A 20,578-nucleotide genomic window follows, 5' to 3' on the forward strand; every position below is an offset into this window, starting at 1 on the left:
GGTTTGCGTACGATCAAAATGTCGCTGTTCGGGATTGTCAAGCTATTTTCTCATCGTAATGTGCCGTTCTGGCGCATAGTATGTATGAAACAGCGTGTTTTGGCGTGTGCGTTCTATTTTATTTTAGACAAGACTTGACGGCTGAGTAAAAGTCTTCATGGCCCTTGATTCGACTTTGCAATACTCTTCCTTCGGTTTTTCGTAAACAACAGGATCATATCAATGCGAAAATTCATCGTTAGCAACTGTTGGAAAATCTACGCGCTTGTGAGTGAAAATCTTAGGCATCATTTAGTGAAAGCCCCTGAAGATTTTCCTCCGTGGTCATCATGGATGAAAAGATGGAGAGTGAACAGAGTTTTAGTGGGGAGAGCAGCAGTAGCTCTTCAGATACTTCCAGCGGTAGCTCAGATGCCGACGAGGAAGTTATGGAGCCGATTCGAGTCATGGGGCAAACACTGGAAGTTCCACAAGATCTCTGTGAAGACTACACCATATTCAAAGAGTTGTTTTCAATGAAAACTTGGGAATCACTGGAAGATCACCATAAAGAAGAATTGAAGAAGTATCTCCCCAAGTTTACTGAAAATGAAGAAGAGGAAACAGAAAAGACAATAAAGATGTTCTTCAATCATGAACCATTTCATTTTACTTCACCTCTTACTACTTTTTATAACAATTTGAGACAGGGGAACTATAGACCAGACATTGCCAAGATGAGAAAGTTTTTGTCCAAAGCCAGACACAAGCAGCAGAAGCATAAGGTATTTACCTTTGTTTATAGTCAATTCTTCATGCTTTTTATCATCATTTTATGAGATTAGCACTCAAATTTGATTTGTATATTTTCAGGAAAAAGCATATTTTGCTAAACTGTTGCCTGAAGTGTTGATATCCCGAGAAAGAATATTGGCAGCCGCCCGGGCAGGGCCTCCAGGTTTGGTTCCACATCTTCCGCCCCTTCCACCGAAGCCTACGGCTAGGAGCAACTATAAATCAATTCATTTAAGAGCAAAACAAAGATATTTCGAAGAGCTAGCTGCAATTCAGGGTGAAGTGGGTGGTGATGAATCAGAAGATGAAAATTATCCAGAAGGTCCACCTGTCTTGCACATGAGGAAAAGAAAACAAGTAAATGTTGGCCAAGTAAGTAAAAACAAAGTTAGTCATCTAAAAAACAAAAACAAAAGCAATACAGTCATAGTCTGTATTGTTTTATTCTGATACAATATCATAAGTTGTTGTTGCCTTGTAACTAGAAGTAAGTGAATACATGTAGAATTTAATTAGTAAAATAAATACTTACTGTATTTATTATTTATGTATTTCAGAATGCTGATGGTAATGTCTCCGGAACACTTGGGGGTTCTGAAACCACCCATGCCACTTCTATGGATTGTCTAAAGAATATACTGGCTTCTCATAGAATAAGAAGGCAATACAGAGAAGTATGTGATGATAAATAAATTATTATGCTATGAAACTAATAGTAGCTGGTGCTTAATTAATAATGTCTTCTTTGTTTTAGAATCATCCAGAGCTGAATACAGCTGGAATAACTTTAGATGATATCAAGCAAAGGGTAGCTCTCGTAAATGGTAGCAAAAAGTTAATGTTTGGAGGACAAAAAACTGACTCACCTATACAGAAACTCAAGAGAGGGCCCAGAAAAGAATCAGGCAAAGGAAAAACACAAGAATCAAAAGCAGCCATCAAGAAGAGTAAAGAGGAACCTACAGAAAGTGTGGAGAATAGACCTTTACTACCAAATATTAAAATTAAATGTGAGCAAGAAGAGTCTGACTCTGAAAGCTCATCATTTGTAGATCCTGTGACAAGTCCAAAGCTTGGCAAGAAGTTACTGGACCACTCAGATATTAAGCAAGAAATAATAGACCCCAAGTATCCTAATATTCAAAAGTAAGTATTCACACTAAGAAGATAAATAATAATATTTTATTTATTTATTGCATTGTTAATGCAATTTTATTTATTTCCAGTATCAATTATAGTGATGCTAAACTAGAGCATATGATAAAACAAGAACCACCCGACCCTACTCTAGCAATTCAAAATGCATCTAGGCTAATCCAACCAGTTCCTATAAAATTAGAAGATTTAGATGGTATAGGTAAGTGCAAGTAAAATCAGACTTATTAAAATGTTAGAACTTGAGAATAATGGGTATACTTCTGTGTAACAAGGGTGGTGACATTATCTGTTGATTTCTATAGTTGAAATTACCACTTGCCTTTTTGTTTATGGATGTCTTTTTATGTGCATTATTAATTCACATTATTTATTTCAAGTTACTTATTCATTTTACATACATATAACAAACTGACATTGACCTTCAATATTTTCATAGCTTGTCCATTCCCAGGTACGTTTAGAAAATAAGATTGTTATAATAATGTCGCCTTAGGCTGATTACACACGACACTGCACCCTTAGCGGCTGGGCCACCGCAAAGAGCGTGCATATCAGTCGGTGCAGTAGCCGCGATGTTATGTGTAATTAGCCTTAATCTTCAACTACACCAGCGCTTGCAAATCGTCATTGCCGGCGCGATGAGGTGCGATCATAGGCTAATGATAGGTCGTGCGGACTGTGGGTCGCGCGACTGTCATTGGCCTATGATCTGATGGCGATCTGCACGCGTTGGTGTGGTTGAAGCATAAGGCCATAATGTATCGTAAAAGCTGCATCGAAGTCAATCCCCAACCATTCAATAACATACCTTATTCCACACGCAACAACTTGTAATCTTTGCAGACATGATGGCTTTGCCTGTAGAACTGGCGGATGACTCGGGCGAGGTGGTGCCGGCGGACACGTCTGGCGAGGGCGACGGAGTGGTGGACGCCGACGAGTCGCTGACGGAGACCACGCACGCCAACTACTTGTCGCTGGTGCGGGCTCTGTTCCCGGCGAGGGCAGCGCACAGGGCTTCGAAGCAGCAGCTGCACGCGAGGTGCGCGGCTGTGATGAAGTCGCCGATAGCGCCGCTCAACACTTGGTATAGTTGTGAGTAACTTTTTATTAATAAATAATCCAGATTTATTAGGGCAGGTGGCATGGCAAAAGATGGACTGGACTGGACCTGGAATAACCAGATAAAATGCTGAGGGTATACTGCTAGTTTTTAGTGTATGAGTTTGGCGGGATATAGCCACTCTATTTTTGCACTCATCAAGTTGCGCGCAACTGGTTTAATAGTGCAGGTGGCTTGGCAAAAGCTGGACTGAACTGGACCTGGAATAACCAGATAAAATGCTGAGGGTATACTGCTAGTTTTAGTGTTTAAGTTTGGCGGGAGATAGCCCCTCTATTATTGCACTCATCAAGTTGGAACGCGTCTGGTCCGGGCTCTGTTCCCGGCGAGGGCAGCGCACAGGGCTTCTAAGCAGCAGTTGCACGCGAGGTGTGCGGCTGTGATGAAGTCGCCGATAGCGCCGCTCAACACTTGGTACAGTTGTGAGTAACTTTTTATTAATAAAACCAGATTTATTAGGGCAGGTGGCATGACAAAAGCTGGACTGGACCGGACTTGGAATACCCAAATAGAATGCTGCGGGTATATTGCTAGTTTTTAGAGTATAAGTTTGGCGGGAGATAGCCCCTCTATTTTTGCACTCATCAAGTTGCGCGCAACTGGTTTAATAGTGCAGGTGGCTTGGCAAACGCTGGACTGGACTTTTTTTTAGGTGGTAAAAAATGCATTGAACTGCATACCCGCCGCTGTGCTCAGGCGACGGGTTATGTGGGGCTCTCCCCTCCAGACGGGAGGGGCCTACCCACTAAAAATCCACCAGTGTCCTTCTTTCTGAGCATAGGGGAGTTGCCGGTGTAGCGAACCTTAACCCGAGTTCCACCTATGCTCAGTTTATCCGCTGTGCGGACCCACCTTGATTACCACAACAAAACTAAGCAGGCGCCAATGCGCCTTCCACCAGTTTAGGACTGGACTGGACGTGGATTAGCCAAATAAAATGTTGCGGATATACTGTTGGTATAAGCTTGGCGGGAGATAGCCCCTCTATTATTTGCACTCATCAAGTTGGCACGCAACTGGTGCGGGCTCTGTTCCCGGCGAGGGCGGCTCATCGTGCGTCGAAGCAGCAGCTGCACGCGAGGTGCGCGGCTGTGATGAAGTCGCCGATAGCGCCGCTCAACACTTGGTACAGTTGTGAGTAACTTTTATTGACTTGGCCAGTGTATTAGACTAGTGCAGGTGTACTTGCAATGTCTAGTTAGAATATCAATAAAATCGGTGTAATGTGCGCATTTCCATACATGCCCATACTGATCAACTTCCCGACTAAACTATCGGCCGACGAAAAATAGATGGTCTGCGCCTAGGCTTAGTTTGGCGGGAGATAGTCACTCATTTGTTTACACTTATCTAGTTGGCGCCACTGTCGGGTGAAGCTTTGTGAGTCGCCAGAGGCGCCAACTAGTGAGTGCTAATATAGTAGCCCTCATTTGCAGAAACCATACTTATTTATCTATACCCTGTAGATTATGACTATGAGTTATTATAGACATTCTCATTCTCTGTAACATGCGTTTTATGTTTTTGCAGTATCTGACGATTGGTGTTCCGAGTTAGATTCTGCCCTAGATTTTCTATCTGGGGAGAGAGGACCGCATCCTGACGACTTTGTGCCGTACCTACAGTTTTTGCCAGAGACTCAAGTAAGTTCGCACTTCATGATACCTCATAACTGAGCGCTTAGTGCGAGTTTCCATCAAACGTCTTCCTTCACTAGTGAGTGCGCGTTATAAAATAACATTAAATGTATGACGGATTGTACAGCGCCCCTAGCGGATACTTTGAAGAACTAAAATCTTCTTAGATTTTTGTGACGCACTCGATATTGAATAAGTTTGATGTAAACTCACTACTCGCCTAGCCCCCTGATTAGGATGTGGATCGATGCACCGGGAAAACACACTGTTTTTGTTACGTCAAGTGCCACGAGCGAGTATACAGTGACAGTTCTGTTACGTCACTTGTCACCTATTCCGCACCGCTCTACCTATGCAAGAATCCACTCAGTAATGTGCTATGTAACGTGGTCGCTTACTATGGGCCTCATAAGAAGGCTCAAGGTCACCCAAAGGGCGATGGAGCGGGCCATGCTTGGAGTTTCCCTGCGTGATCGAATCAGAAATGAGGAGATCCGCAGGAGAACCAAAGTGACCGACATAGCTCGCAGAATTGCTAAAATCAAGTGGCAGTGGGCGGGGCACATAGCTCGTAGAGACGATGGCCGTTGGGGCAGAAAAGTTCTTGAGTGGCGACCACGGGCTGGAAGACGTAGCGTGGGCAGGCCTCCTACTAGGTGGACCGACGATCTGGTAAAGGTCGCGGGAAGAGCCTGGATGCGGGCAGCGCAGGACCGTGCATTGTGGAAAACCTTGGAGGAGGCCTTTGTCCAGCAGTGGACGTCATTTGGCTGAAACGAACGAACGAACGAATGTGCTATGCCTCTACCTCTCGTATCTTCATAGTTCAACAGTATGTTGTTTTCTCGTCTAGATGTACCAGTGGATCGGCGCTGGCCGCGACTGCGACGCGATACTGGGCCGGTTGTGCGAGCGATGGCTGCGGGCCGTTTCCCCTGGGCCGCCTACCAGTGAGCCCCCACCGCCGAGGTAAATCCCTTAGATTTAGAATTAATTTTTATTGTACTCATATTTCGTTAAATGTTTGGAATACAACTAAACTAGCTGGCTGACCGGTGGGACTCCCCGCTGATGCGCCGCTGGCTGCAGCTTCATGCTCCGGTCACTCGCTATGAATACCAATAGCGCAGGAGTCACATTGGAAGCCATATTATATAAATAATTATCTACCTACTTGTCATTAGCTCATTACTAACACTTGATTAAGATTATCATGTTACTAACACCTATGGATGTATGTCTGAAATAAACGTTTTATTATTATTATTATTTCTTTATTCATTTTTCTTTTTTGTTCTTAATTTTTTCTTTTTACAATGTAATTATCAAAAAATAATATTATTGTTAAACGCAATACTAGTTCACTGTATTTCTATCTATACTAATATTTAGTGGCATATTACCTATGATAAATATGTGAATTTTATTTGAATAGGTATCCAACATCGTGGGTGATGCGTGCGCCGACAGTAGCGGAGATTACAGAATTCAGGGCTCAAGAGCGACGGAGATTCGCCGCCGCTGCCAAGCCCTTTACGTACCTTCAGCATGGGTATGTATTCTATTATTTTATTATACAGGAGAGAGGTACATACGATGTACTACCTACTCCTACTCAGGACCTCCTCCTCCACCAACTCCTCATATTTTTTTTACTAATTTTCTGTTCTATATCCACAATGAGAGAGAGAGAGAGGTAACACAAATTATAAAAGTATTTTCACAGCTCTTGAAGTAGGGTCCGATATGTGGGGCAAACAATCTCCTTATGGATAGCTGCGGTTCTCTGCACACCGCGGATCCGGATAATCCACCGCGTTCCGATCCCTAGAGGCATTTAGGTGTACGATCCATTGTGGATCCGAACGGAGCGCAGTGGATCGTTGACCCTTTTGTTGAAGATCTATCTCTAGTGTACACTGAAAACCAGCGTCGTTGCCTTCCTCACCGTGGGCCACGGCATATGCTGAATGGGGTCTCATTGCCATGGGTATCGCTGCACTGTTGCGACAGGGTGGCACTGCTCGATTCACTTTTTATTTCCTTGTAGGTAATATTTATGTGCTATTTCTGTCGTACTATCCGTTCGCTTTAAGTTTGCCGCTGGCGATATGACCTCACTCGAAGGGAATCGTCTATAACTTTATCAAACTATATTTAAAATATTTTTAATTTATTATTATTGATAAAAATTGTGTTGTTGCGTAAAATAAGACACATTAATTGCGTTTAATCACTAACTATAGTCTTTTTCACGTAAGATGATCCGTATGACACTTCAAGGTTATCCATATTACGCATACTACATATGCAGAATATTTTTGAAAAAATATTTGTTTTAAATTAGCAATATAATAAAAAAAATATTAAAGACTTGTCTTGAAATATATAGTAAAATCTGAGTCTATTGATTATATTTTAATTAAATACGATGTAAAAATATTTTTTATTTAATGTACGCAATGTGTGAAACGGAATAGATTTAGTGCTGGGGTATTTTTTGTATAATTAAATCGATTATTTCCGCGGTTCATTAATCGATTGCAGTAAATACTTAGTTATTAAAAACATCACAAAAATCAACTATATTTTTCGTTTATTGACTTTAATAAACGCATTGAAAATAAATTAATAGTTTTTAATTTAAAGAAACAGAACCAGTACTTTTTAGGAATCGTTTTTTTGAACACGAACCATGAAATTTGAATATTATCAATAAAAAATTGTTACAATAATATTTGTAATTAAAAAAAACATGTTTTTTTTGTTAAATAACACCTATACAAAATATTTCTCTAAAAGTAGGTTTTACTAACTCTTCGAAAAAAATCGATAGATAAATCGCAATGGTTTAGTTATGTGACATCTCTAAATCTTTCAAACTCGAAACGTCATACGGATCATCTTAGGTGAAAAAGACTATAATTGCGTTTAATCGCGGTTGGGGGAGGGGACGCGCATTCTACGGACCGGCCAACTTAGCGCGAACGGGTATTATACCTTCTTTCTCTTTAACTAAGTGATGTTCATCGTAATAAATGTTACTTTCTTTCTCCTTTCGTTCTTTCGTGTTTGTGGATTTATATGGTATTAATTCCGAGCATTTATTGCCTTCTTTCTTCAGATACCGGTCGGTGGTAGGCCCGTGCGTGCGCGCATCCGCAGCTTGCGGCACGCAGGGCTCGCTGCTGGCGGCGGAGCGGCCGCGGCACGCCAGCTTCATCGCGCTCGTGCGCGACGCCGTGGCGCGCCTGCCCAACGGAGAGGGCACGCGCCACGACGTGCTCACGCTGCTCAAGTGAGTGCACGTCATAGTCACCGGCAGCGTGCGGCACGCAGGGCTCGCTGCTGGCGGCGGAGCGGCCGCGGCACGCCAGCTTCATCGCGCTCGTGCGCGACGCCGTGGCGCGCCTGCCCAACGGAGAGGGCACGCGACACGACGTGCTCACGCTGCTCAAGTGAGTGCCCATCATCTTCATGACGTCATTTGGTTTCCAATGCACGATCACAACCATCTTCAAGGGAGCATAGATCGATTCATCCACGAAGACGCGCCCCACCAGTTTTTGGTCGAGGGAAGCGCGGGGTGCAGGGAGTTTGATCCGAGCAATCCGAGAGTCATTATCGTAGTATGCGTGTGCACTCATGGATAATTTAGCGTGTACCGATAACACTCAAACATTTGCGGAAGAATGGTGGGGCGCGTCTTCGTGGATGAAACAATCTATACACATTTCCATCATCGTCAGGTCATTTGGTTTCCACTGCAGGACCACAACCATCTTCAAGTGAGTGCGCATCATCGTCATCGTTAGGTCGTTTGGTTTCCATTGCACGACCACAACCATCTAATTTACTAGAGGCGAATGGAGAATTTCTCAACGGGCAGCGCAAGAAATCCTAGGATCCGTGAATGAACAAGAGTGGGAATCCTATTCTGTTCTACCGGAAACACAGTACAATCTTCCTTATTGACTGCTCACTTTGCTCTAATAAGTTGAAGATAAAATCGATCTTATTGACAGCTATTCGGTGTCATTTGATTGAACATTATTTTACATTTTACACGCGTCCCCGTCTGCGATGCATTGATTTTAACATTTTAAACTGTCTTGAACCTCCAAATATTTGAAGTCCTTCGAGCCGGATAGATACGTACAAAAAGTTCACTAGTGACGTGAGCAAGTGGCGTGAATAAATGGCCCTTTCGCCACTTATTTAGGTCTATGCCATCATTGATGTTAAACTATGAATCACTATCGCCGTCTTTATTAGAACAAAGACAAGAGGTGACAATTAATCAAATGTATTGTTCTTTCAGAATGTCGCAATGGATCGGCTCATGCAACGACCAGGCACTCCTCAGCGCACTCTCTTCCGCTTTGGATAGGTTGCACTCTGCGAAACGCGATCCCGTCGTTAAATATGACCAAAGAACTGCTGTGTGGACGTATTTACATAGGAATAGGTCAGTATGGTTACATTACTGTTACAATAATTAAGAATAGAGTAACAGTGTCATTCTGGCTAGATAGAATATTCGTTTAAAGAAAATCATTTTGTCACTTAAGATTTTAGAATTCCCGCTTAGTTATATGGGCTTCAACAGTGATTTCAATAGCTACTATACTCACTTGTTGTTGAAACCACCAATCAACCAACATAGGCACTTTCTGTAAACTTCAGTTAGCTCAGTGCTAAGAATGCACCGTTAAATTAGCCACGATAGCCCAACGGTGAAGTGGTCGGCTGGTGGCTCGTTAGCTAAACACGAGGGGCTAACGGGACTATTAGTAATTTGTGCAATACAAATTGCTAATAATCTTAAAAAAAATATATTTATCGACACCCTTTCTAATGACACGCTAGAGTTGTAATTTTGATAACGACCTATTGCCGTACGCCTCTCAATAGGAACGCCAAATGATCGTAATGAAACTGCGCAGTGACACCCAGTATTGCTTCAATAGGTCTGAAGAAGACTGGGTAAAGACAACGGGTCGCGGGCGCGGCGGTAAGGCGGCAGCGGCGGCAGCTGCGGCGGCCGCGGCGGCTGCGGCAGCGTCGGCGTCCACGGCACCGGCGACGCCGGAACCAGCGCCCGCGCCGCCGCCGCCGCGACCACCGCCGCCTCGCCCGCCGCAGCAGCCGCGCGAACAGCCGCATTCGGCACCGCACCCGGCGCCGCAGCCTGCTGTAAGTACTACCAGGCCTGTTCATCTCCGCGAGTTTGCATGGAAAACAAAACACGCGCGACAACACCTACTGGGATACTTAATCGATAGGACACTCACGAGCGAGCGAGCACTGACGCACGCATGTGTATTCTTCACCCATTTGCATTTTAATACAATAAACTACATAAAGTAGAAAAAAAACGGAGGTTTAATTAATACTGTGCAGTATTTTATCTGCCTGAATAATGTTAGAAACACAAAATATAATTCATGCTTAATCATGTATTTCCTCCGCCATTTTCCGCAGTTTGGCACTTCACGTCACACAATATTTTACCGAAGTCAGCCCTATGGAATCGGCGCAGTACCGATCACTGACGTATGTTAAGAAAACGGTGCTCGACTCTTGAGACAAGTTAAATTACACCATATTGTTGACGACATTGAGCATATTTTTTTTTAAATACCTTCGCTAAGAAAACCTTCTGTACGTAGTACTTATGTTATTATTATTCTGTGGTACTACAGAAGATAAAGCCCGTTTTCCACCGCCAAAGAGGAATGATCAAGGTATGTCTAGCGGTGCGGTCTTCGTGTATAAAATAGGATTGCATTTCCACCGAAAATAAGTTAGGTATTGATTCGATAAGCAAGCATTTACTTTTTTGCCCTCTTTGTCTGGCGTTGGTGGAAACAGTTTTGCGAGGTAAACGGAGTTATTAAAAGAGCGATCTATTATTCATTTCCTGCCAAAATTAGCATTCATCATCACTAACCTTTCAACAGGCAATTTATAATGTCAGGATGATGTACAGACATGATGCATCGGTCTATTTTAAATTCTAGCTCTCATTTCCCTTGGCTTCGCATCAAATTACTACGGCATTTGCATAAATCATCATCTCTGATATCTGTCACTTCCTTATTGCAGATGGAATTAGAAGTAGGCAGCGTTGAAGAAGTGGTCGAAAACGCGTCGGATAGTGACGTAGACGTTGACGACACGTCGGCGCCTGCCGCGCCGCACGTATCATCTGCGGCCCAGTTGCTAATGGCTGCCACCCAGGCCGCGCCACCCAAGCCGCCGCCTGCACCCAAGCCCAAGGGGAAACTCGTCGCCACGCCCAAACCCAAGCCCAGCCCCCAGCCAAAGCCGACGACGAGTAAACCCAACCTGATGACTCAATCCGCGAAACAGGTATAATAAAACTCACTTGTAGACTGTTTAACTATGTATTTAGCACCACCGATTTACACAATTTCAACATTACGACATCTAGTTGTACCTCTTGCTTCGAACGCTCAAATCGAACTGCTTGTCCGGCGGCATGCCAGCGATAAAAGTAACTTCCCCTTCCATTCGTCAAAGTCGACCGGCTCGTATCGACGACATGCCCGGATACGGAAGTAGTCAAATGCAATGCTTAATTAATAGTTAATTGAGTTTTTTTTCTAAAATACTAAATTCTAAAATCTTTACACAGGCCACCTTGCTGAGCCAAGCCGCTAAACATACGCTGATGAGCCAGGCTGTAAAACAGGCTAACCTCCTGAGTCAATCGGTAAAACAGTCTCAGATCGCTAAACAGGCGGCGCAGAAATCGGCCCCGCCCCTGCAGACGATCAAAACGAATGTCACGCCGAAACAAACGACCGTCGCCGCTCAGAAGGCGCCGCCGGCTCCGACGCCGAAACAGACGCCGCCGCGGCAGACGAGCGTGATCCAAACGAAACACGTGAGCGTGACGAAACAGCCGGCTCAGTCGCCGAAGTCTACTGTGATCCAGACGAAGCAAACTGTGGTGCCTCAAGCGAAGCCGGCTCAACCGAAGAGTGCGCCGGTACAGTTGAGCCAAGCCACGGCTCAGGCGGTGGCTCAGATATCCAAATCGTTGCCGTCTGTGGTGACGCCACCCCATAAGTCGCCGCTGATCAAGCAGAGGCCCATGCAGCGGGTGGAGGCTCCACAGGCTACTGTACGTATTACCTTTTGGCACAGATTATTAAAAAAAAGCTTCTCTATCATCATCAATTTTTATTTATGTTAGTTACTACTGTACAATATAATTGATAGTTTCCATTGTTTAAGGTTTCGGCACCGGCCACGCCCTCTCATGCCCCTACGCCGCCGATACAGCAAGTCCCTACGGTCTCAACGATACAAACTCATAATAAGGTAATTTTTAATGAAAAATTAACTAAAACTGTTTTTACCATCAACTAGTAGTAGCTCGTTTATTAATCAACTTAATCTTAGAATGCACTATTTGCTGACATTTAATATAATAATATGATGACGTTACATGCCATTATACTGTCTGCCACTCAGCTTACGACTGATCATGTCTACACAACATTCCTCCGCCTGTTGTGTCTTCTATGAAAAAAGATAAATAAAATCTAAGATGTAGCTTATACAACTTATCAAATAGTGTATGTATTCTGTATTGAGGAGTGTCTGTTCATAGCGAGTTTTTCTAGTTTGGACGATCTCTTTTTTTTCGAGTCCATGTCATAATCTCAGATCCCATAATGCATGCTCTATGCTCAAGTATGATCAAAATGCTATCTCAAAAAGTGCTAATTACTATAAAGGTTATGCAGAGATTTTTTCAATTTACTGAGTGTTTGTTTAGTGTGGAAAAATCCCTTTTCGAATAGACTCCCCAATAGATGTTAGTGGAACATGTAACATAACAGTGGGATGATTTGTAGTTGGTGCAGGGCACGCGCTCGCTGCTGATACGGCCGCCCGCCGTGCCCACCACCGCCACCGCCGCCGCCACGCCCACCACACAGGTTCGTTGCACACCTTTGTACTATTCTATCGGCAACAGTGTTAGGCCCTTTTCACACGTCCCGGTTGCCGGCTAACCGGCGCCGGGTATCCGGTGGTGAAGTGTATGGGCATGGTACGTAGCTTTCACATGTTCCGGCGTAATTAATCCGGCATCCGGCTACGTACCATGCCCATACACTTCACCACCGGATACCCGGCGCCGGTTAGCCGGCAACCGGGACGTGTGAAAAGGGCCTTAGTGTTAAGTGTTCGAGTCATGTCGTCTCGTTCTATCGCAAAGAATCACCATTTGATGAGAGCGAGAGCAAAAACGGAAATGGATAGTTAACACTTCGGCCGATAGAATAACATCGCATGCATCGCAATGAGGGCTATCGTTTTAGCGCTCACCAGTTAGCGCCACTGTAGAGTAAGGTCCTGTCACTTGCTAGTAGCGAAGACAGTGGCACCAACTGGTGAGCGAGAAAGTGGTAGGAGGACTATCGCATTTGCACTCATCAAGATGGCGCCACTGCAGAGTAAGGTTCTGTCAAGTGCCAACTGTTAAGTATAAAAACGATAGCCCTCATTCATTGTGCGTGGATGGGATTTACATAATCACGAATCCCAACGCATTGCGTGTAAATATGACACTATCATGCATCCCAACATTGCAAATATTCAAAATATAATGGAAATGTTTTTAGTGTTATAACATATTGTTGAGAAAAGGAGTAATATAATATCATCGTTGAGTGTCTCTTGTATAATTTTGATACATCGCTCTTCAAACTGTTAGTTCCAATGATGTTATGAATCTTTCTCTTTTACTAGTGACATTATTGAGTTTTCCTATAAAACCGGTAGTAACTGAACCTTATTAACAGGCGGTGCCTACTTCGCGTCGTGGTGTGGTTAGAGTGTTAAGCCCGGCGACGCAGTCTTCAGGGAAATCTCTAATTTCACCACGAGCTCTCTTACAACAAGGTAAGTCATGCCGGTAACGATTAATTCTATGTATTTCGTATTTTTAAAAGGATTTAAATTTATATCTGACACTTAATTATTTGTTGAATAGGTGCTACGACGGTTCCTGCGGCTATTGCCGCAAAGAAACGTACTCCAGTTGCAAGCACGACGTCTGTTACTACTATGGCTCAGGTAATAAGAATAATGAACATTTTATCCACTACACTTCCTCATTGTAGAATGATTTAGAGATAATAATTGTGTTCGGTTTCAGGCCGCAGCGGGAACGTCAGTTGTGAGCAGTGCGCCTACAGTAGCAACGTCTGCGGTATCCACGCGAACGGTTCAACTGGCCGGCGGCAGAACAGTGCAGTTGGCGGCCAACCAAACTGTCCACTTACCTGGCGGCCAGGCGGTTCAACTATCAGGACACACCCTCCAACTCTCATCGCTCCAACTCCCAACGCACAGTGTCCGATTACCCAGTGGCCAAACTGTTCAACTAGCATCACCGACCATGCAAGCTGTGAGGGCGGTATCGACGACGGCAGTCAAAAACCCAAGTCCTCGCGCCACCCCTTCTTCACCCACGATCAAAACTGTTCAAACTAGCCAAGCTGTTCCAATACCTGTTTCAACGGTTCAGTTATCGGGACAAACGGTTCAAATAGCGGGCCAGACCGTTCAACTGGCGGGACAGAGTGTGCAGTTGACGGGCCACACGGTGAAACTGCCGAGTGGACAGAGCGTGCAAGTGGCTAGCCAGAGCGTTATACCGTCGCAGAGCGTGCAGTTGCCGAGTGGGCAAACCGTTCAGTTGGCGAGTGGAAACGTCCAAACTGTGCAGTTGGGGTCCAACATTCAGTTGCCCAGCGGACAGAGTGTTCAGATGCCGAGCGGGCAGAGTGTGCAATTGGGATCTCAGACAGTGCAAATAGCGGGGCAGACAGTTCAATTGGCGGGCGGCCAAACTGTTCAGTTGCCGAGTGGCCAGACCCTGCAGCTGTCCAGTGGGCAGACTGTCCAGTTATCCAGTGGGCAGACTTTGCAGTTGGCTAGCGGGCAGACGGTTCAGTTGGCGAATCAGCCGGCGCCGAAAATCACTCAAGTGGTGAGGAGTCAGTCGACGGGCGATAAGCCAGCGCAGCCGATCGTCGCCAAACTACTGACGAATGCACAAGTAAGTTTAATTGTATTTTATGTACAATGCGACAATTTAGTGATGATGGATATTATTTTAATCCAGCACCACCTGTAAATCTTGTCATTTATCTTTGATCTTTAATTGAAAGCTTAAAAATGCTTATTTACAGAAAACCCGATTCAATCTCAGTCATACATTTTGTACTGGGATTGTCTTATACACACAATTAATCATCAAACAGGCTCCTGAAATACATTTTACACTAGTTTAGGAACCAGGTTTTTAAGATAAAATGTTACAGTGTATTTACATCAATAAAGCTATTTCTATTTTAATCAATAACCTCTTCAAGCGTCCTTCTTTTATCGTACGGACCTTATTTTAAAGTAAAGAAAGTTTCTTTGAAACTGAGGGCTGAGTGTGAGTTTACATCAAACGCCGTCACTAGCGAGCGCGTTAAAAATATACGAAGATTTTAGTTCTTGAAAGTTTCCGCTAGGTGGCTGTACAATCCGTCATACATTTAGACTAGGCCCAAATCATCGATTTTTAGTTAGCCGATAGTTGGGCCCGATTTTAATTTGAATGAAGAATCGGTCAAATCAAATCGGTGTAATGTGCGCACTTCCATACATGCCTATACTGATTTACTGCCCGACTAAACTATCGGCCGACGAAAAATCGATGGTCTAGGCTTAATGCAATTTTATTTACGCGCTCACTAGTAACGATTTTATGTGCTTATCCCACGTTCTAGGGGCAGATGATATCGCTAGAGGGAGTGGTGGGCGCCCGCGGCGTGCCTCAGCTGCAACTGGCCGGAGGAAGAGGCCGCGCCGCCGTGCGCGTGCTGTCGCCGGCGCGCCCGCTGCTGCTCACCGCCGCCAAGCCGCTGCACAACATCATCCTGCAGGTACGAGGCGGTGGAGAATGTGCCATGTTAGGAACCGTATGAGACAACAGTTGTTGTTAGTCTCTGTTATTAGTCTGTTCTACACGAGTATTTATACGATGTAGATTAAAGATAAATGACGTCACAGCATCAACACGGCACAGCATCGTGATAAATGTGCTGACACTGTGAACGTGATCAAGATAAGATATGAAGAGATTAAGTATTGTGCATACCGGCACAGAGAACAATAATGTGACTTATCCGGCTCGAAGGACCATTCATGTATGAGCAAGAGATTAAGTATTGTGCATACCGGCACAGAGAACAATAATGTGACTTATCCGGCTCGAAGGACCATTCATGTGAGCAATGAGGGTTTTCGCGAATGAAAGATCCGCTAGATGGCGGGACGCGGATGTGGGGTCTGACTGCTGCGTGATTGGTGGATTTTGACATATCTGTCAATGTCATGTCAAAAAAAACCAATCATGCAGCATTTGGACCTCGCGTTTACGTATTTGGCGGATTTTTCATTCGCGAAAACCCTCATTGTATTTGGTCCATGCATTTTTTTCATGCTAGCTTGCCAGAAACTGTATTTACCTTGTACAGACGACAGCATGTTAAACTATGTGACAATCACAGTGGCGTATTATCTTTTTGTGATACAAATCATTTTACAACAAAAATCTGTATGTGTCTCCTTGAACACTTGACATTGGCAATAAATCCGCGAGATAGTCCAAATAAAATCTGATGCGCTGTCGACTGCAAAAAGATCCACAGGTTATCCAGCTGTCAGATCTGATGATAGCCTTTACTCAAGAACACGTTGAGTTGTGATGATAGTTACAATCCCAAATACTTATGCTGATTCGTAAATCAGTGGTACAGATATCTTTTCCCAAATGCGAAATCGAATTCATCAGAATAACTAAATATCTGTTTACATTTCAGCAAGGCGATGGCAACGCAATTCGTGTGACCTCAAGCAGTGGTGCTACTCCTTCACAAACTATAGTTTTAAGTAATTTAGGTAAGTTTTATATTTCTTAAACACTAACCAATTTATTAACTCTCCGATCCTAAACATAAAATTTACTGTTTTTTTTGTCTAGGTGCCCAAGCAGTTACCACATCCTCAACAACCACTCCTGTCTTAAAACTGCAGCAGGTATGTATACTTTTAAATAGTATTTTATCACAAATACACTCGATTCTGATTAATCTTGCACATGACTCAAACTTTATCACATTATTGTTTTATATTACGTGTTCATTAGATGTTTATAACAAAGAAAACAATTACATTTTAGGTGAATCCATTACAGCAAGTAAAACTCGCGCAGGGAATTAAAATACAACAGGTGAACAATGCATGGTTTGAGTGCAAGGAGTGATTGCTGTAGTTTGATAAAGCATGTACTTTACTATAGTGTGTTTCAACCTGATGAATGTGAATGTGCCCTAATCGAATGGCTCGACCGATCGAGATACTATTAATATCTATAGACATCACACAATGTAATTTGGTTAATTTAGTTTCAATTTGAAAACACTACTTTTTCATCTAAATTAAAGCTTAAGAGCTTGACTTTGTAGATCGGATAGATAAAAATTCTCATTCGTTACATGAATATAATCGTCCGGATGTCGATTCTACCAGTTGGAATTTTCCTTTGAGTAATTCACGCCGGCTTTGAAGTTTCCCTATCTGCCCGTCATGTTTTAAATCCTGGCTACAAAATAGTTGTAACGTAAGGCAGGAATAGTCTTCAAGATTCTATGGTCGTCAATTTGCAGTGACAAGCAACACTGCTTCTCACTCGCATCTACTCAAACGAGTGCAAGTGCACATGTTCTTGCTCCTAATATGCATTCATCAGTTTAAAATACATGATCTATATTATTCATACTATGCATTTGCATGAACCAGAGTGACTGGTGCAATCATTTACTGAGTTTGGCCATAACTGAGACAACAGCTTAGTTGGAATGGGTATAATATGGTTCTAATTTTATCTTTTCCAAGGAAATAACATGCAATAGATAACATTCTTATCTTATTTATCAAAATCTTTAGAAAGTAAACATTTATTCTTGGTATTTTTATAATTCCACTGAGTAATCGACAAACAAATCTAATCACAAATTGTCTACAAAGGCTACATTATAATCTTCGTTAAGAAATAAACACAGCACTTAGTAAGTCCTTGGATGCATAAAAGATATGTTTTGGCTTTAGACTAGAGCTTCGTTATCCTTTTAGGCATCTTTCTGACTGATGAAGCTAAATAATTTATTATTTCTCCACGAGGATTATAAGTCATTGAGTAGTACAGTTGACCTCAAAAACTACACTATGAAATCACATGTTGCACACTTTGCTAATGCACCACCACATCACCACACTGCCAAACTGCATTATGCCTACATAATCTTGAAAGATACACTGGTTATAATAAGCTATAGATTTAAAACTACAAATGAAACATAATCATAGTGTAATAATATTACAGTACATGCTCCATAGTACTTAATTTGCATATACCTTCAACAACTACAAAAAATAGAAAACTTTTTGACAAATCGTTCAGATTTCATTTGTCAATCATAATATTCAAGCTTGGTAACACTTTGTAATGCTAAAGATGAGCTTGTGCATAATTTTCCTGGAAAAAGCTGACTCTAATGATACTAGCATAGTACCTAGCTACAGTAAACGGATATATGTCTAAAACTAGGGCCCTCGAAAATCCAAAAGCAAGCAAGCAAGTGGTTAATATATTGACTGTCTGTTAATAGCAGCCTGTCGTTTTCAAAATGTCATTTTAGTTTATGATAACAATTTTTACTAGTTCAATTCCGCATAACAGTCTCAATATATTGTGCCTACCAGCTAGAGTGACCAGTATCCCAGGACTGAAAAAGAGGGGAATAAAATTCACTCACATCCTCGGAGTTCTCGTATTAACGTTCGTATTTGTGATAGGCGACGTCAGCGGCAAGCAGTAGTACAGCGGCGACATCTAGCGGCGTCCGCAGCGTACTAATGGACGGGCAGCAGCTCAAACTGGTTGGCGGGAGACACGTACTTGCCAGAATCCTCAGACCAGCGCACCCACCGCCGTAGCAACGTTAGCTAGAGGTAAACTTAGTGTAGAATAATCCTGCTAGATGGCGCGTTATAGCGTAACGCTCGATAAGAAAGTAATTTGTGAAACCATTGTGTAGTAACAGAGTAGTTGGGCTCTCATTTACTAAATCTTTTTTTTCCAATTAAAAATAATACAGACATGCCTTTGTGAATAAATTCACTTAGACTCGGGTTTTTGTTGACCTTGTCAGTAATTGACTATATGATTTTCTCATAAATAATTACATATTCTGAAAGGCGTGTTCATTTATTATTTCTTGGGTGTTTCAAGAATGAAATTATTTATTTTCATCACAAGGAGAAACAGTTACTAGATCCTTAGCTTTATAAGCTCCCCTTGATCCGATTACCATCAAAACACATCACATGAAGTGATTATAACAGAATTTTTAACCATAAAGATTATTCTCGATTATTTTACGAACTTTGCAAATGGCAAAGTGATGGTCATACGCTCACACGACAATATGGGCCGAACGAAACATGTGCAATGTGCTTTAAGAAATAGCGTAATTTTATTAGGTTTTACTTTTTTATATAATATATTGCTGCCTCGCAGTTCGGGATATTTATTAAGTAAGATTCATACATGTGGCGTTGAAAAACGTTCGAAACAGTATTCAACTTTCACACAAAACTTCATACAGTTTTTAGAATACGCTAAACCGCTACAAATTAACAATTTATACTATTGTTATTGTAATCGACCATAAGTATTTTATGTTGGTAATTTGTTTGCCTAATTTTATTCAATATAATTTTAACACAATGTTAAATGGATCTACGAACAATAAAAATAAGAATGAAATCATATTACAACTTTTTATGTTGAATGGCTTTGTAAGATTTAAAAAAATATTCTCAGTGTATAAAAGAGGTTGATTTAATAATATAAAAGTGAGCTTTTAAAATAAATTGATTTTTGGTTCTAAATACGTACTGGTGTTGTGTACGGTGCTTCTGGCACTGACACTGGCGGATACAAAATGTTTGGTATTATTGCTTAATGGAACTATGAATTGATTTAACAAATGTTAATATTTTTAACTATTATTTAATATTTATTTCAAAACATTTGTATTTAGCCAGTGTGAACATCGTAATGAATAAGCCGTAATTATTTAAGTTCCACAGATATTTACAAAATGTATACTTATTTGTATTTGTTGCATGAAAAAAGTATATTATTTATATTTTTTTAGTATCTGTAAATAATTTATCAAAACAAACTACAATATTAAAAAATGATGTATTTCATGAAACTGGGACGGTAAAAAAATGTTCTCTGAAATCCCGTGAACTGTTGGCTTAGCAGTGATGTTTTGAACCTTTTATCCTTGTTTGACATTGTGCATTTTAACAAACAAAGCTCTACTTACTTTTTCCTCTTTGACATAATATTTTAATTACTCAAGATATTAATGCAGTTCGGTTTTTGTTAAAATCGTAAACAATGTAAAACGTTATGTGACAGACATGTCATTTGGTCTGTTAGTAGTTATTGACTTGAATCAAAACTGGAGTGTGATTGCTGATATTACATTTTACATATTATTTTGTATCAACTTCATTTACGCGCCTAGTTGCGGGAGTTTTATATATTGAGTATGATACATAAAGTCAAGGATTATTATTTATGTTGTTACTAAGTATGTATTATTTTATGTTCAATTGTAAATTTTTGTTACAATAGGTCTGATTATAGTATGAAATATAAGTCAATTGCGGTAACTCTTGTTTTTCATTTTTAGATGTAAGTACGCTC

The 20,578-nt window shown here is 42.0% G+C and overlaps 1 protein-coding gene and 1 long non-coding RNA gene across 2 annotated transcripts; both read left to right on the forward strand.

Moving 5' to 3' along the window:
* Window positions 1–13: 13 nt before the first annotated feature.
* On the forward strand, window positions 14–20,544 carry LOC135078314 (nuclear factor related to kappa-B-binding protein). Its single transcript, XM_063972913.1, has 23 exons — window positions 14–764; window positions 853–1,146; window positions 1,332–1,448; window positions 1,529–1,920; window positions 2,001–2,131; window positions 2,776–3,027; window positions 4,586–4,698; window positions 5,546–5,661; window positions 6,128–6,244; window positions 7,817–7,990; window positions 9,780–9,888; window positions 10,801–11,067; window positions 11,354–11,845; window positions 11,959–12,045; window positions 12,585–12,668; window positions 13,536–13,635; window positions 13,727–13,809; window positions 13,892–14,797; window positions 15,519–15,674; window positions 16,614–16,692; window positions 16,775–16,830; window positions 16,973–17,023; window positions 18,649–20,544. Exons 1-23 carry the CDS (start codon window positions 330–332, stop codon window positions 18,787–18,789), a joined length of 4,752 nt encoding a protein of 1,583 aa, XP_063828983.1. The 5' UTR covers window positions 14–329; the 3' UTR covers window positions 18,790–20,544.
* Window positions 8,065–9,725, forward strand: LOC135078085 (uncharacterized). The gene is made up of 3 exons (XR_010258565.1): window positions 8,065–8,150; window positions 9,014–9,160; window positions 9,663–9,725. It is a non-coding gene; the product is annotated as an uncharacterized LOC135078085 (long non-coding RNA).
* Window positions 20,545–20,578: the final 34 nt, after the last annotated feature.

This window comes from Ostrinia nubilalis, chromosome 14 (assembly GCF_963855985.1).
Source record: "Ostrinia nubilalis chromosome 14, ilOstNubi1.1, whole genome shotgun sequence".
NCBI classification, from domain to species: Eukaryota; Metazoa; Arthropoda; class Insecta; order Lepidoptera; family Crambidae; genus Ostrinia; species Ostrinia nubilalis.

Coding starts and splice junctions, on each gene's coding strand:
- LOC135078314 (XM_063972913.1), top strand. CDS start 330: ATGGATGAAAAGATGGAGAGTGAACAGAGTTTTAGTGGGGAGAGCAGC. Junction 16,831..16,972: donor CTGTCTTAAAACTGCAGCAG/GTATGTATACTT, acceptor ATTACATTTTAG/GTGAATCCATTACAGCAAGT. Junction 17,024..18,648: donor AGGGAATTAAAATACAACAG/GTGAACAATGCA, acceptor TATTTGTGATAG/GCGACGTCAGCGGCAAGCAG.